Genomic DNA, 17748 nt, shown 5'->3' with positions numbered 1-17748 from the left:
TCAAGGAATGTCATGATCAATTCGGACGTGTGCTTGTCAATAGCTCGACAAATTGAGCGAAGCAATAGCAGAAAAGCGGCCAGAATTGATAAATCGTAAAGGAGTGGTCTTCCATCATGACAACGCTCGACCACACACAAGTTTGATGACTCGCGAAAAATTGTTGGAGCTTGCTTGGGATGTGTTGCCTCATCCACCACGTATTCGCCAGACCTTGCACCATCAGACTACCATTTGTTTCGCTCCTTGCAAAACTCCTTGAGTGGGAAAACGCTCGCTTCAGATGGCGCTATCGAGAGGCGCTTAGTTCAGTTCTTTGCTAATACAGATAGGAAGTTTTTCGAGAATGAGATGATGAAGCTTACCGAAAGATGGCAGAGGGTCATTGGACAAAAAGGGCAATATATTACTGATTAATGTTCATTCTTTGTATAAAATAAACGGTCTTGAAAACGGTCAGACTGGAAAAACGCAATGAATGTTTGAACAACTCAATACGCTACGAACGTCGCGACGGCGCGGCGATCATTCAGATGCAAAGAGTGCTCGTGTCTGCTCATTGTAAAAGTGCTGTGTGCCGTGAGCTTAGGTAAAAGTCACGGTTCAAGGTCTCTCCCTTCGATGAACAAAAGAACGTACGACCCGTACTGTAATATACCTCCTGCGCCGTGCCGGCGCGAGTAACAGTCAATTGCCGTAATAATGTTTCCCATTGTTTAACGCGTCGCGCGATTGCGAAATGTGTGTGTCTTTTTATCGCCGGGAGAGAAGACAGTTTTCGCGTGCGCTCACAGGAAACGGAATGTTCCGATTTCTTCCGAAGCGAAGAGGAAGCGAGAGCAGAGGAGAGTGTTACTGACCGCGCTTCTCTCTTAAGAGCGATCCTCTTCGTTTCCCCGACGCCGGACGTCGCTTGCGAAGCGTCTCGAGGCTCAATAAGAGGCGCGCATTTTTATTGACGTTTGGAAATTTTAACGATCTTCTTCTTGCAGACGGATTCGCTCGTTCGACTCGTCGGCGGGTTTTCGACACTCAAGCCGAGAACCGTCGGCGCCTGCCGGCATTCCTCCTTTTTATCTGTTTTGTCGTGTTTATCTCGAATTTAAATGAGGGGTCTTTTATGCGCGCTAAAAACGCGCGTCAAATCGACAAATCGGCGAGAAGCCACCAATTCGTCGTTAATTATCGCTCGCGCTCGCGAGAACGTTGCTCGACGCGATGCGAGACGTCTTTGTCTCGCGGCTGCGCGCGCGCGCGCGGACGGAATTGGCGATATCTCGGGACGTTTTCCCGGAACAGAGCGGCGTGATAACTCATCGCGATCTCTCATGAGACCTTATATTCGGCCGCAGGAACGGAAAGGCGAGCGTTATCGATTGCGAGTCGTGGTCGACGAGCTGCAGAAAGCGACGGCCGAGGATTACCAGACCGCGCTGCTGGCATTCATAAATTGTTTGGTCATCTCGACGCCGGTGCTCAAGGACCGCATACGCATTCGCAACGAGTTCATCGGTGAGTGAAAGAAAACGCCACTCGAGCCGACTCCTCCTCGAGTCGCCCGCGCGTCTTGCTTTCGCGGACTTCCTCATTGCCCCGAGATTAACTGCTTGACGACCGTACGTTTTCTCAAACGTTCTTTCATTCGGCAGGCGGAAAGAGGGGCTGAATGTATCACTCACTCGCGAAGGCGGACGCGCGATTTGCTCGTTCCATTAGCGTCGTTTCATTCGCGTGCGCGAATAAAAATCGCCGTACTCGCGGTCGGCGCGGACGCGCGCCGACGAGACGCGCGATCTCTCTCGACGCGACCGAATGTAGCCTGACTTAATTGGCCCGGCGCGGGCGGATAAATCTCGCGGGACCTCTGGTGTTAATGGCTCGCCGACAATCAACGCGCGCGCGCCACGGCGAAAGCTCCACTGCTGCCGACTGTTTTCCTCCCTTTCACACTCGCGATTTTCAGCCGATTTCAGACGTTTCGACTTGGCCGGCTGCGCGTGGTGGGCGCAGCAACGCCTGGGGATTTCGTGCCTACGTGCTCTCTCACGCACGCAGCGTGACTCCTTCCAATGATCTGAGGATCTTGGGTCCTTTATGAAATTATTCATCTCGAAGATCTGTGGTCTCTCGCGACGCTTAAGAGGACCGAATAACACGAACGACTGATAGAAATAGATAGATCCGATACTCGACCATCCTATTGTTAGGTATACAAATGAATAATCCAAATTTTTCAGCTAAATTCAAGGTTTATTTCAAAAGAAAGTGAAACGAATTTGTCAATCGAAGTATTCGCCGTTGTTTTCTACGACTAAGCCATATTTTAGGCTACTGATAAATATATGATAGAAATAGGTTACCCGATACTCGGCCATTCTATCGTTAGGTGTATAAATGAATAATCCAAATTTTTCAGCTAAATTCAAGGTTTATTTCAAAAGAAAGTGAAACGAATTTGTCAATCAAAGTATTCGCCGTTGTTTTCTATAACTTTAAGCCATCTTTCAGGCTACTGATAAATTTCATCTCGGAAAAATGTTGTGTCTCTGAACACGATAAAGTCGTCAAGCCGTTTTTGAATGTCATCCACAGATTTGAAGTGCGTATCAGATAAGGTATGGTTGCATCGATCGGAAGAAGTGGTAATTGGTAGGAGCGATGTCTGATGAATACGCCGGATGCTGCAAGACGTCCCAGTCAAGACTCATTATCATATCTTTTGTCGTAAAAGCAATGTGTGACTTAGCGTTATCATGCAACAATTTCAAAGGACGTTCTCCTTTGCCTGTACGTTTTCGTTCTAATTCTTGATTCATACGGATTAATTGGTGTTGATAGCGGTCCGCAGTAATTGTTTTATTCGGTTTTAATAGCTCATAATAAATCACGCCCTTTATATCCCACCAAATGCAGAGCAGAATTTTTTTCCGAAGTGCTTTGCCTTTGTGGCCGATGTTGATGGTTCGCCGGGATTATCCATGACTTTCTGCGTTTCGGATTGTCACAGAGTACCCATTTTTCATCGTCCGTAACGATTTTCCGCAAGAAAGGCTTTCTACGCTGCTTATTGAGAAGAAGAGAAAGACACGCTGCCACTCGTTGATTTTTCTCGGCTTCAGTGAGTTCATGCGGGACCCATTCTCCCTCTTCCTAAATCTTTTCCATCTCGTGTAGGCATTTGAAGATAGTTTGTCGCGTTACTCATAACTGCAAGATCTGCAAGCTCTTTTTGCGTTTGTGCTGAATTCTCAGCGAGCAGTTGCTCCAAATCATTGTTGCCGCACTTCCGACGGCCTGCGCCGACCGTTCTTTGTCACTCGGACTGAAATCGCCGCTTTTAAACCGTCTAAAGCAAAATGCACACACATCGTACGATACAATACCTTCGCCGAGAAAGGAACAAATCGATTCGCATGCTCTTGCAACATTTCTTCCTCGTTGGAATTCGTAAAGAACGCAGTGTCGGACATGCACCTTATCTGTTACCGTTTTTGACTGTACTGAACTGCATAATTTTTGAGATTATTTTGAGCCTTCCGCCACTACTAAATGCAATTTTTAATAGCTATCTGTCAACACTACGTAACCGTAAAAGAGCGGAAAAATTTGATTATTTGAAACTTAATTTTTTAGCCGCTTGCAAAAGTTTTGATTATATATACATATTCATTTGTACGCTAAATAATTAATATCCCTAGCTGCGAACAAACTCAAAGTAGGCCACGCGAAAATATAAAAGTACAAAGACGCGATTCGAAACTCGCACATTTGACTCGGCTGCACCGAGTCGCCGGAGATTTCGCGCGGAATCACCGAATCGACTGCTTTCTCGTTTCAGGACTCAAGCTCCTGCCGATCTTGAACGACCTGCGGTGAGTATGCCAACCGACGACCTGGATTCGCGGCATTAACTTATTAACCACTTTAACATTGTGGAATAATAAATAATAATGAACGTGTTACGAAAGGTTATCATTGTACCCACACCTTCCTCCTTTGCACGCTACGTAACGTCGAGCGCACGCAGAAATAATTACACCGTGGATTGGTTGGTGCACTAACGAGGGAGGATACGCTGTGTGTCGCGACGACGACGGTGCTTCTGAACGTCGCGTCGTCGCCTCTGCATGCACTAATCCCAGTAATATTCTTAATGCGAATGCCTCGCGTCTCTCCGAATAACTCGGTCTCCCGCGTTTCTCAAGTGGCGACAAGAGGCGAAGAAGAAACGAGTTTGCCCAAACGATTGGAATAGCAAGACGAGCCAAATGAGTTGAGACCGTACGATCAAATCCCCGTGATCTCTCGTGTAAAACACGTGTAAAACAATTTTGCTTATTTTCGTAACAACCTGGACCCGCTTTGTCCCACCGTACGAGACTGTCGGCAGTCGTGTGTGTGTGTGTGTGTGTGTGTGTAAAAAAAGAAGTATATAACGAAATTCTCATTTCGAACTTGGGCCATCGTGTTTTTCGAGCGAAATTTTTCGCACCTCCGGGTGTTCCTCGATCGCATTAAACACGGTTATTAACGGCTATCATGCATACCGCTTATCAGTGCGTACTGTTGTGCAAACAGCCGCCAGCACCATTAGCGCGATCCGGTAATCGCGCTCTCTAGGTGCGGTGACTCAGAAACGAATTCGTAGTCGGACCTTATACGTTCAGAGGCGACTATGCCGGGCGAGTCGTCCGTCCGTTCGGCCGTGCGAGAGACAACAACGAATCCGCGAAGGATGATTCGGTAATACTGATCACCTGGCGCGGAAGCGGCTCCGAGCGATCGTCGATCTCTCGGAAAACTCGAAAACTCGAATGCGGAAAGGCGCGTCGCGAAGGATGCGTTAGAGTCCGATGAAATGTCGCGGGATCGCCGTGTCGACAAATTCGTTCGTGGGACGCACGACGATTCGTTGGCGTAGTTGCGTTCTTAGGAGAGTCCCCGAGTGCAACTTCCGCCGCCGTGACTGAGAAGAACGATGTTTGGTGATAGCGTAATAGCATGGTGAAACGATTACAGTCGGAAAATCCATTTTCCCAGTGAGTACTCTGCTGTAGAACTGCAGTCTGTACGTCACGTCTTTGTTGGAACAACGGAGGATATGAGTGGCGCCGGAAATGACTGTCACTCGTAGGAAGACAATTCTTCCTCTCGCTTAAAGCAACAATTCCTTTTCTCAGTGCGAGGCGACGATTTCACAGCGCCTCGGCGGAAAACTGCCGTGACTGGCTTCAGTGATATAAACTCGACGTAAAACTCTCACACGATGACGAGTTGTGGTAAGATGTGGATGGCGTAAGAAAAAGAGAGAGAGAGAGAGAGAAAGAGAGAGAGAGAGAGGGAGAGAGAGGAACACGTTACGTCGATATTGCAATACTGAAGTAACATGTTGCCCGTGTCGAATCTTTGAAAATCCTTTCAGAGCAGCTCGCTCTTCGAGTTACGGCGGTTTTTTCTCTCTCGAAGTTGCGAGACGCCACGAGACGAAAGAAATTCGCGCGCTCTTTGAATCCACTCGAAGATTTCACCAATGATCGAGCGAAGGACACGAGCGGAGACGAGATGACACCTTCATCGGCGCGGCACTGCGACGCCAATGGGCGAGAAATAGAATCGAGTATATCCGGGCAATTCGTCTCCCTCTCCACATTCTCAGCAACGTTCACGACCAGCGAAGAGAAGAGTGGCGGGAGAGGAGAGGAAAGGAGAGGAGAGGAGAAAGAGAAAGAGAAAGAGAGAGAGAGAGAGAGAGAGAGAGAGAGAGAGAGAGAGAGAGGCACAGAGAGAAGGAGAAAACGAGAAGGACCACGAAAGCGGGAAGGGAGAGAAAGGGAGGAAAAATAGAAAAGGGCCACGGCGCCGGCGGGGGGCAGAGGGAGCGAGGAAAGCCCGAATTAACTCCTTGCCTTGGCGATGCACCTGCGGCCGCATCTCGCGCGCCGCGCTCTGGAGCGGACGTGGTGCAACGACGCGTAGCGTCGCCAGATACGCATCCGCCGTCGCGACGCGCCGGCCGGCCGGCGTTCTCCGCGCTGTCGTCTTCGTAACTCGACTCGCGATTCCTTGACCGTCCCGATCGAGACGAAGCTCTTTCCGGTCACCGTCGTCGTCGTCGTCGTCTCTTCTTCCTTTCACCCGAAGCTTTCATCTGTGCTCTCGTCGCCGACACACCGGTGATTAATCCAGCGGTAAGGAGGAAGCGGAAGAGAGTAACGAGAGTCCCTCGTCGTCCTCATCTCGACTCGTCGAGAGCTGTGATTGGCGATCGATATCCGAAGAGCACGCGACACGAGTCTCGCGGTTGCTATGGCCGAGTGACACGGACGTTAATTAATTAACCCGAGCACGAGTATTTTCAACGCGTCGCCGATGAATCATGCCGGCGCTCCGCTTGGAGGCCGCGTCACCGTCGCCGTCGCCGCCTCAGCTTCTCTGCCCCGGAAAGAGCGACACGCTGTTCGCCCGAGACACCGAGAGGAAATAGAACGTTCCGCGCGAGGAACATCCGCGGAATGCCCGAGATATTCGCCCTGCGTTCCACCTCGGGCTTGGTTCCCGGTCGGACGGTCACTCGAGCCGAGAGCGCGCCGGACGATTTTCTTGTATTTTAAGAGAGAAAGACGCGTTTTAGGGAAGCCCGCTACGTGCGTCCCTCGTCCTTTTGCCGCCTCGCGACGCCCGGCCCGGCGGCGTCGTCGCTCCCCATGTGAGTCACGACCGTGGCCCCGTGGCGCTGCGCGTTCTCTTCGCTCGTGCTCTTCTTTATCCCTCTTCTGTTTTGCTCGTGGCGAAGATCGATGGCAGGATTGGACCGCAGCGCCGAGTATTTTGGTACGCTACTCGGTAGGACACGCTGGAAGCTTCCCAGATCGTTCGCCACGCTCGACTTATCTCTCTCTTTTCACCCCTCTCTCCCTTTTTCTCTTTCACTTCAAACATCTCACTCTCCCTCACCCTCTCTCTCTCTCTCTCTCTCTCTCTCTCCCTCTCCCTCTCTCTCTCTCTCTCTCTCTATCTATCTATTTATTTCTGAATTTTGACTCTCGATTATCCTTAATCGCGACGCAACAATGAACCACTGCGACCAAGGCCGGAGGGCTGAAAGAGAAACGTTTTCCTCTTCGACGTCGTCCGTAATTAATGATCCAAGTTTCAACGCACTCCGCGTATTCTGATCTACTTATTGGATCCGGGAATCGATGCCGAGAAAAGCGAGACTACGCGCTGTGCTACGGATAGTCCGCGGACTATTTCCGTTCGCTTTGACGAGGCAGAATGCAAAGGCCCGTAGAATGCGGAGTGTTCGGGCTATTCGAGCGCTCCGCGACTCGTAAGATGCGCGTTTGGACCTCATCAAGGGATGCTGAGGTCGTTTCATGCGACAGCTGTTTCTTCGCGAGCGCGCGGGTTCTCGCCGGCCGCACAGTCGCCGTTGGAGAAAAATCTCACGGAAATCGCTCACGCGCACAATTCGAGCGCGAGCCTCGTCATTTTCTCTTTCGCCATTCTCTCCTCTCTTTCTGCCAGGCAGGTCTCTCGCGCGCCTTTCCTCGCGCGTGTCTCGTTCTAGCGGAAGAGCCGAATTTTCGAAGAGGGCTCGCGCGGGCGCGTCGCGCGCCCGCCCGAAATAGAGTCGGACAACGACGTGTTAAAGCCTTGAAATATCCTCGGATTAAAAAAGCGTGCGATTGTTCTTTGCAGGAAGTGCCACGCGCCGGACGTGCGGGTGCAGCTGGGCGCCTTCGACGATCAACGGGAGACCGACGAGGAGCTCACTAATCACGGCCCACCCGGGATCGATCTCTCCTCTCACGTGGACGTCTTCTACGCCATCCTCGGTCAAGTAAGTGACCTTGCGCTTTCGTCCCGTGTCCCACTCATTTTCTCCTTGCCGCGACGCAGCGCTTCCGACAGGTCTTTCCGACGACAGGACTTTCCTCGTGTCTCGGCGATCTTCGTTGCGCAAGTAAAAGTCTCGTTGGCAAACTTGGCGAACTTGGCGCATTCTCGTTATTAAGAAACTCGGTGGAATTCATACTGCAGAGAAAAGAATTAAGAAGCAACGCGAATCCTGTTAATTTCAATTCAGGGGAGAAATTGTTTTGCAATCACCAGAGCCGCGGTTCAGTCGTTCAGTTGCAATCCAGAAACCTCGCCTCCGTCTTCGGCAAGTATCTTCGCGACGGCTGCCGTCTGCGGGTTCGCCTATAACCGTCATTAACGAGAACTCGTCTCCTTCGCGAGTGAATTCGAGACGCGAGCGAGTGCATCGCGTCCCTCACTCGTTAAACCGCCAGTGTCAACCGGTCAATCTTCATCGGTGCTATTCTAAGAGCCGCTCCAGACAGGCATGAACAAAGAGCGTCGGTCTATGAGACGCGTGTGACGAAACGCAGCGTACTCTCAGGTTGCAGACACTCCGCAGGAGATACCGTTCCTGAGTGTCCTGCAGCATCTGCTGCGGCTCGACCCGAAAGACGCCGCCAGCGATCTGGCATGGGACACCGCGGAGACTCTGGTGCACCGAGCCACGTTGCTGGAGAGTCGCGAGGACGCGACCAAGCTGCTGAGATCGCCTAGCCTCCAGGTGAGTCTCTGGCACCCTCACTCGTGCTCGCGATTGACGATTTTTCCTCGTCATCGAGAGAGAGAGAGAGAGAGAGAGAGAGAGAGAGATTGTCATTCATCACGACTTTTCAGTTCTTCAACGTAACGTATCCTCACGGCTGAAGCTTGATTTAAAATTCCGTTAAAGTCCACTCGAGGTCGATCGAAGAGAAGAAGTCGCTTTTCTGGCTGAAGCTTCGCTCTCGGACCGCCGGAAATTACTCGAACACTCTTCCGGCGAGGGTGAATCGCCAAGTGTTGATGAAGAGTAGCGTGGTACAAACAACGGACGCGCGATAGTTCGTATCTAGTACGGCCGTTCCTCGGTATTCTTCGCGATTCTTTCTTCCTCCGAGGTGAATGTCGCGCGTGTCGCCGCCGCGAATGAGGACCGCGGTGGGAGGCGATCAGAGCGCGAATCGAAAGTCCGTCGCGTTGGTCTCTTCGTGAAATACTATCGTCGCGATTCCTTACGCAACGTTCCGCGCGCGCGCTAAACGCTTCTAGGAATGATCATTGTGACACGGTGAAGGTGGGTCGAAACGATCACTTACGCGACGTGTCTTCCCCCCACGTGAGCTGATGATGAATTTATCCGCGCCGCGCGGCCGCTGTGTCTTTTTTCCACCCGTCTTTTCGGGCTTTCGCCGATTGTACAATCACGAAGTGGGCATCGCGGAGGAGACCTCGATCGCGCGGCCGCCGTTACATCAGATCCCGATCGCCGAAATTTCTCGACTACTCCGCGAGTACTCCGCGTTGGGAGGGAGTGCAAGAGGGGGAGGGGCGAGAGGGACGACCGTCAATGTCAACCGCGCTAACGCGAACTAATGTAATACTCACACCCTGCCCTCTCGTCCCGTCCCGTCCCGTCCCGCCGTGCCGCGCTGGTGGGTACTTTTACTTTCTGCCGTACTTGACCGAAAGACGCGAGTCCATAAAAGAAGAAACCCGTACCACGCTTCATGTCGATGAATCACGAAGCGCACATACATACTCGCGGAGACTTAGCCGTCCCTTCCATAAACCGCGCAACGAGATATATGATCTTACGCCGCGTCGTCCGGATAAAATGAGACTTATCTTCAGATTTAAATTGAAGCGCATTTGGTAAGGTGGGAATTGCTCGCTCATGTACTCCCATTGCTCTCTCTCTCTCTCTCTCTCTCTCTCTCTCTCTCTCTCTCTCTCTCTCTTTCTCTATCTCTCTTTCTCTCTCTCTCCTTCTCTCTCTCTCTCTCTCTTTCTCTCTGAGTTGAAGTCGCGGTAAGGTTTTCCTCATTATCAACTACTTATCTTGAAAATGCAACACCCAAGAAAAAGTAACAGGATTCCCCAAGAGGAATATGGTTATTTTTTCGTTCATGTCATGGAGATAGGTCATAACTAAAATAAAAGAAACCGACATTTAAATCAACATATTCCTTCTCATATAAGAGGAAAATTAATTGATATAAGAGGAAATCCTCTTGAAATAAGAGGAAAACAGTTAGAATAATATCTAATAAATTTTAGACGATTGATTCACTTTAATCGCTTTATGGAAAGAGGAATCCTCTTTTTATAAAAGGCTTCGCTTAAAATATGAGACTATGGGAAAAATCACTTTACAAATAGAATACTTTTTTTGGGTGAAAAGTTCAATTTTTCTTCATTTTCCCTTGTTCTATATTGACTCGTAGAAATATGGCTACAGAATTATGAATTTCTCGGGAAATTGGACTCGTGCCATTTTCGAAATAAACGACTCGTGTAATCAGGGCGGAATAATTAATTAATGAGTCATCGTCGACGCGTGTCAAAATATCGGAGACTCGAAATTTTCTCTGAGGAGAAATCGACTCCAATCTCATTCAATGCGCGTTTCTGCTTTGTAGTCTATAAAATTATCGTTATTAGCAATACCGCCGCACGGAAAATGCGAATGGCATGAAAAAATCAGCATATGAAATCAGCCACGTGCGTTTTTAACTCCCAGACGAATCTATGCTGTCACTGTCGCGGCGCCGACCAGACGTGCGGAACGTCGCGGAAAGCGTCGCTGCCAGCGAACAATCCGACGCCACCCCAGCCGCCGCCGCCGCCACCCCCGGTCCCGGTGGCACTGACCCCGCCGGCACCGTCGAGCGGCGGCTTTGTCCTACCACCACCGCCTCCGCCGCCGCTCTTCGTCAACGTCGCCGCCTCTGATGCCGCAATGGAGCCTCCGATGCCGCCACCCCTGCGCGTGCCCCCTGTCGCACGCGCACCCACCCCCGAGCCTCCCAACAATCATGCCAGGCTGCTACCGCAACAGGAGATTCCCACCCCCAAGACGAAGATGAAGACCATCAACTGGAACAAGATACCGAATCACAAGGTGCTGAAAATGAAGAAAATCCAAATCGCTCCTACAGACAAGAGCGTCGCGATCGCCTTTGTTAAAAAAAAAAGAATTCTCAGTCAAAAGAATTAATAAATTATGTATTTTACGTCGATTTTTACATTTTACGCAACCATTAATTTTTGTCGAGTGCAACTTTATCGATGATAACAGTTGGAAATATATCGAGAAGAGTGTTGAAACTTGCGATCGTTAAATCGCGCCGCAGGTGATCGGCAAACGGAACATCTGGTCCTTGGTGGCGAACGAACATCAGAATTCTCCGATGGCAGACTTGGACTGGGCCGAAATGGAGGGCCTGTTCTGCCAGCAGGCTCCGCCGATGGTGCCACCGGCGACCTACGCCTCCTCGTGCGGCACCGGCGTCGACGCGGAGCGACGTCGTCGAGAACCGACGGAGGTATCTTCTCGTTGTTATTCCGCGTTACCTCTTTTCTGCCAGTTATTCAGTTGCTTCTTTCGGAAATGGTGCAAACCTAGTTCTTCTTGTATAATCGCATCCCGTCTCTTCCAGATCGCGTTACTCGATGGGAAAAGAAGCCTGAACGTGAACATCTTCCTGAAGCAATTCCGAAGGTGCGACTAGCCCGACGAAGTCGCCGGATTACAGCCTCCACTCACGCGTCTCTCGTATTTCAGTTCAAACGAGGACATAATCCAACTGATCAAAGACGGCGGCCACGACGACATCGGCGCGGAGAAGCTACGCGGCCTCTTGAAGATCCTGCCGGAGGTGGACGAGCTCGAGATGCTCAAGAGCTTCGACGGCGACAGGTCGAAGCTCGGGAACGCCGAGAAGTTCTTTCTGCAGCTCATTCAGGTGCCCAAGTGAGTATGTCAATGCATCGGTCAAGCGGCGACTCGCCGACCCGCCGGACGAGATCTTGCGGAGCGAGCTAATCGCGATCGACGCGCAGTTACAAGCTGCGCATCGAGTGCATGTTGTTGAAGGAGGAGTTCGCCGCGAACATGAGCTACTTGGAGCCGAGCATCAACTCGATGATCCTCGCCGGCGAGGACCTCATGACGAACAAGCCTCTGCAGGAGGTGCTGTACATGGTCTTGGTCGCCGGGAACTTTCTCAATTCTGTACGTAAATCAATATGGACTCTATATAATGCGTTCGTACCTGTTACCTGTTTTCTTTCCTTTTACTCTAGCTTTCTGTCAAAGATCTATTTAATTGGTTACACGCGATTATTCGGGGGAGATTGCATTGAAAGCCGCCGTTCACGTGTAAATAGCTCTAGCTGCGTATGCTGTGGGCAGTGACAGATATCTTTTGTGTCATTTTGAAGTGTGAACATTTCACACATTGTGAACAAATACTTTGACTAATGTATACACATATTTTATTATTGAAATAAATGCTCAAAAATAAATGCACAAAAAACAGCGGCTTTCAATGCAACCTCCTAATAGTTGTGTTTCAAGCACGAATTTGTGAGCGCGAATTAATAAACACGGCAATATCGTCGTCGCCGAGCTGCACGGCAGCGTTAACGTATTAATTTAGATGGCCAATTCTGACGATCGATCGATTCGAGCACTCGAGAGTCAATCGATGCTCATACTTTTTTTTTTAGGGCGGCTACGCTGGCAATGCGGCGGGCGTGAAGCTCTCCTCGTTGCAGAAGCTCACTGAGATCCGCGCAAACAAGCCGGGGATGAACTTGATACATTACGTGGCATTGGTAAAATATCGCGCGATTAATTTTTTTTGTTATATATTATATAGTTAAAGCATGTATAAATATAAGCCATAAATATATAATTATATGGAAAATATGAAAATTATACGGACGATGTTCGTGTATTTTAGCAAGCCGAGAGAAAGCGGAAGGACTTGTTGAATTTTGCGAAAGATATGACCGCCTTGGAAGCGGCGACAAAGTAAGAATTGTTTGTATTATCGCCATTATTATTACGAAACACCATTACCTTCGTACACTAATCAATTTCTACCTGATTTCAGAACGACGATCGAACAATTAAACAACGAATTCAACAGCCTGGACACGAAAATCAAGAAGATCAAGAGTCAGATCCAGCTCTCTTCGACCGAAAGCGACATACAGGAACAGATGGCACAGTTTCTTCAGGTAATGAACGTCAGATATAGCAGAAATAAAAACTAACGAATGACGTAACGTGAAGTAACGTAATAAAATAAAGATATTCTTTTCTGATTGTAAAAATTTATTCTCAATCATATACAATTTTTCTTATTTCGTTTTATAATACACAATATATCCTTTCACGGGTCATTATTACAAAAGTAGAAAGTCGGAATTGCAATAAATTTTTATTGAAAATCCACAGATGGCCGAGCAAGAAATGGCGCAGTTGAAGAGAGATATGGAGGAGCTCGAGGGAGTGAGACGATCGCTCGCAGAGTTCTTCTGCGAGGACACGAATGCGTTCAAAATTGAGGAGTGTTTCAAAGTGTTCCATCAATTTTGCCAAAAGTTCAACCAGGCTGTCGCGGAGAACGAGAGGCGGCGCATCCAGGAGGAGCAGGTCCTGGCGCGTCGCAAGCAGCGCGACGAGTTGCTAGCGAGAAAACGACCGCGTGAGTCCCTCGCTGGAATATTGCACGTGACAATTACTGATAATTTCTGAATTTTATTAAAACGACATGTCTCTTGCTTTCTCGCGTTTGTTGTTCTGTCTCGATAGACGTGTTAAATTTATGCTCGTTGAATGCGCAGTGAACAATCAAGCAGAGACACCGGGCTCGGAGTCGGAATGCAACCTGATGGACTATGGACTTTTCGATCTCCATACCGGTTTACCTCAAAGAACTTACAGTCGTGGTGAAGCCAAGGTAAATTTTATTTTCTCTCTCTCTCTCTCTCTCTCTCTTTATATATATATATATATATACACATATATGTATGTATGTATACAATGGATTGTTCGGATAGTAATTTCGGTTTTTTGCATGAAAATGAAAGACGATATTTTTAATAGAAAGAAAACTTTACTATCCAAAGAATTTTGCAATGACCGAAACAAGTGATAATCGGATGGTACCAGATCAGGTGAATATGATGGATGCGGTAGTAAATTCTATCCAAGCGCTAACAGCTGCTGGCGAGACATTAAACTTGTGTGAGGTCTGGCGTTATCATAATGAGACACAACACCTTTCCTGTTTGTCAATTCTGATCTCCTCTGCGTGATAGAATAATTCAGTTTGTCCAATTGATGACAATACACATTCGAATCAATCATTTGGTTGTTTGGTAGCAGTTCAAAAAAACGATTCCAATCCCACCAAACAGAGAGCATCACCTTCTTTTGATGGATATCAGCTTCCGATGTGCTTTGAGCCGGTTCATCTCACGTCTGCCCCATAATCTTTTACGTTTAATATTGTTGAACATTATCCATTTTTCATCTCTACTTATAAGTCGCTTTAGAAATGGATCGTTTTCCTCACGTTTCAATAGCAAATCGCAGATGGTAATGCGACGAATCAGATCTCTTTCTTTAAGAACGTGTGAAACCCAAATATTGAGCTTTGAAACGAAACCAAGTTGTTTCAAATGCTCATGCACGGTCGAATTTGATAAATTTAATCTCTCGTGTTAAACGACGATTTGCCTTCACCAATGCCTTTATTTGGTCTTCATCAGCTTCAACTAGCCTTCCAGAACGTAGTGCATCTTTCAGGTCGAAATTCCTAGAACGAAATTTCGAAAACCAATTCTGTCACTGGCGTTTAGTCAACACATCCTCTTTATACGCAGCACACAATTTTTTTCTTGCTTGCGCTGCATTTTTGCCTTTACGGTTATAAAAAAGCAAAATGTGACGAAAATGCTCACGTTGGTTTTCTTTCCATTTTTTATGCGACGCCAAACAAACACAACTTGACAGATTCCAAAACAACTTTTTTTCAAATAAAGCTTGAAATGTGCGTTATAAAAATGTAAAATGATTTTCTGGTTCAGAATGAAATTAACTGCTTAAAAAGGCAACTAACACTATCTATTTGAAAAAAAAACCGAAATTACTTTCCAAACCATCCGATACATATATAAAATTTCGATATATACCTATTGTTAACAGCCAACTATCATATTAGTTATTAATTTGAATCCCGATATGTGAACAGGATCCATCAGAACCAATTTTAGTTTTCCTGAACTCTTTGAGCAGTTCTACTCACATTTACAAATCGATATTCTACGTGTATGTGTGATCTTTATTCTTTCCAAAAATTAATTATGATAATATATCCAGTGTCGGAAAGGATATTAATTATATTATTCATATGGCTTAGGAGAGAATTTTAGTTACAGTATTGAGCTGGAAAAAAATATCGGATAACATCAGAGAGACAAAGTCCTAATAAATATCTCGACATTGCTTGCAGATGAAACGATTACAGAATGGCGGTGTCACGTCGGACGAGGACGTTTCTGTCACGGGGTCGCCGAGCATCCGACGTCGTTTAGGATCCTGCTCCGGTGGTCCCGATCACCAATCTACCAAAGAAGACACATATTCGCCCGGTATCGTATCACGGTTTCCGCTGTAAGAAGCGAATCGAACGTTTAAGCTCCACGATTATCGTTGGTTTTATTCGACAGATATCACGCCTAACGGCACACTTCGCCGACGCAGGAGCAGGATACCCTGCGAGGACGATGACGGAAACCTGATGGACTTCTTGCGCACCTCCGGCCAGGATAACACGCGGGAGAGAAAGTCGTGGGGTAGTTTAGGTATTTCCATTTCAAGTGAATTTAACTTGGACGAATAATTACTATTAATCAACTTCAACGTTATCTCTCGGATATTATCACAGATCGATCGTGGGCGCGAAGAGCTCGAGGACAGTCACGAAGAGGGGATCTTTTGAACGCCGATTTTTCGGGCGACCGGGAACGACCGAGCTCGCCGTCTCCTCTCGCGGAGAGCAAGCCATTCCTGCAGGAGGAGGAAGCCAAGCCGACTGGGTAGGTCGAGGTTAATGTAACTTTTACGTTGAAGAATGACGCGATCGAATCGACTGATTCATGTTTCGAAAACCAGGAAAGCGTGGCGACAAAAGATCGAGGCGTGGCTGTCGGAGAACGAGAAAGAGGATCGCGCGGGCGAGCAGCTTCAGAGAAAAGCGAAGCAGCTGCACCAGGCGAACCGACGGTCCTTCGAAGACTCGGGTGAGAGAATTTATCTTCAGAACGAATTTATCTTCAGATGAACGACGAGACTGTAACACGAGACGTTTCGATTGCAGAAAGCGAAGGCAAAAGCTGCGCGACGAACACTTTGGCGGAAGATCAATCCATGCACGAAGGGTTCTCCGAAGTTTACGACTGGCGGCCGTCCGTCGAGAAGACTGACGTCATGCGCACGATGGAAGCCATTGAAGGTGCGTGTTTTGTTTCTTATCGCGCAAATTGTCCGACATCTTAGTACCTTATCTTTTATCTGAGTTACATATTTGGATTTGCCGTTGTTAACTATTAAACACGCACTTGATTTTACTCCTGGATCTTTTATTATATTTTTCAGTATCCATTATTTCAGTTTATTGTCGATTCATTTTATTCCTCTGATGCATTTTTAAGTCTAATAAAGAAAGATTCGTCAACTCTTTACTGGCAAGATTACAGTCGTTCCGAGAATGAGAAGTTTGAAGCGTCAAACATTTTATGGTCATTGAACTAACTGAGCTCTTTCTCCTTTCCAGAAGCCCAACCGCTTTCGTCCCAGGACAAGTCACCCTGGCGAAAGTCGAGCTTAAACGTACCAAATAGTATGGAAGAGACTGATCCACGTTATTCCCGTAGACTTAGGTCCAGACTCAGCACAGAAAACACTCTCGGCCCGAGTACACTGCAGGTACATATGCGAATTGGAGAGACGATGTTCAGTCTCGTCGTGTCACGAGATGCGAGACATTGTACTCACACGTTCAGCTGTTTAACCCTTCGCACTCGACGAATATTTCCATCAACTCGATAATTATATATATATATATATATATATAATTTTTAAATTCCTACAGAAACTACAAAAAAGGATTTTTATTTCGTTTAATGTTGTCGCCGCATTTTACTGTTTTTTTTATTGCTCCCCGTCTTTAAATATTTTGTTCATGCCAGCGCAGCTGACATTCCAAGTTGCTGGAGAGAAACGTTCATGCCAGCTGTGCTGGCATTCCGAGTGCATAGGGTTAAATCTGCGAAAATTTTGCGACAATGTTCCAATTGTCGTCACGACGTGCTCGCAGGCTATCAGAGAGGAGGATAGGAAGAAGAACAAGATCACCGATACGATTAGCTCAGACATGCAGGACGAACTGACGATTTACCTCTGGCAACCTTACACTGGGTCGCAAGCACCGGCGACGCGGCGCTTCTCGAAGCTCAGCAAGAAGACTACCGACGAGGAGAGAATCAGCGATAAGATCGAGATCGATTCGGACAACATCGAGACGCCGCCGGCGACCAGACGGTTGTTCAGTCCGCCGAAGGAGGTAAAGCCCGTGGACAAGGAGCCCTGTAAGCGGGAACGTTGCAGCAGTTCCCTCCAGAGCCGAGAAACAAAGACTGCGATATTGAAGCCCGTCGGTCCCAGCACGGATCTCGGTACCGGTGAGCGAAAGCGAAATCTGCAACGCAGAATTGTGATCAGTTTCTCAGAGACTAAACTATGGGTGAAAATTGCTTGAAATTATCCCGAATAATTTGTCTTAAATTTCTTCGCCCTTTACTGATGTTCATTCACCGACTCGTCAT

The 17748-nt window shown here is 47.9% G+C and overlaps 1 protein-coding gene across 1 annotated transcript in view; it reads left to right on the top strand.

The window, feature by feature from the left end:
* form3 (FH2 domain-containing protein formin 3) overlaps window positions 1-17748 on the top strand; it is a 37999-nt gene that overhangs the window by 16807 nt on the left and 3444 nt on the right. The window contains exons 4-24 of the mRNA XM_011154219.3: window positions 1353-1512; window positions 3839-3872; window positions 7702-7843; window positions 8408-8587; window positions 10586-10966; window positions 11199-11390; window positions 11505-11566; window positions 11630-11818; window positions 11908-12079; window positions 12577-12684; window positions 12813-12883; window positions 12966-13092; window positions 13313-13562; window positions 13702-13817; window positions 15375-15513; window positions 15592-15726; window positions 15810-15960; window positions 16037-16164; window positions 16242-16376; window positions 16698-16849; window positions 17241-17604. Of these exons, the coding sequence (XP_011152521.2) occupies window positions 1353-1512; window positions 3839-3872; window positions 7702-7843; window positions 8408-8587; window positions 10586-10966; window positions 11199-11390; window positions 11505-11566; window positions 11630-11818; window positions 11908-12079; window positions 12577-12684; window positions 12813-12883; window positions 12966-13092; window positions 13313-13562; window positions 13702-13817; window positions 15375-15513; window positions 15592-15726; window positions 15810-15960; window positions 16037-16164; window positions 16242-16376; window positions 16698-16849; window positions 17241-17604 (3388 nt within the window). The remainder of the gene's footprint in view (window positions 1-1352; window positions 1513-3838; window positions 3873-7701; window positions 7844-8407; window positions 8588-10585; window positions 10967-11198; window positions 11391-11504; window positions 11567-11629; window positions 11819-11907; window positions 12080-12576; window positions 12685-12812; window positions 12884-12965; window positions 13093-13312; window positions 13563-13701; window positions 13818-15374; window positions 15514-15591; window positions 15727-15809; window positions 15961-16036; window positions 16165-16241; window positions 16377-16697; window positions 16850-17240; window positions 17605-17748) is intronic.

Source organism: Harpegnathos saltator, unplaced genomic scaffold (genome assembly GCF_003227715.2).
Source record: "Harpegnathos saltator strain DR-91 unplaced genomic scaffold, Hsal_v8.6 scaffold674, whole genome shotgun sequence".
NCBI classification, from domain to species: domain Eukaryota; kingdom Metazoa; phylum Arthropoda; class Insecta; order Hymenoptera; family Formicidae; genus Harpegnathos; species Harpegnathos saltator.
Note: the sequence above shows the minus strand (reverse complement) of the source record. Positions and strands in the feature narration are given on the sequence as shown.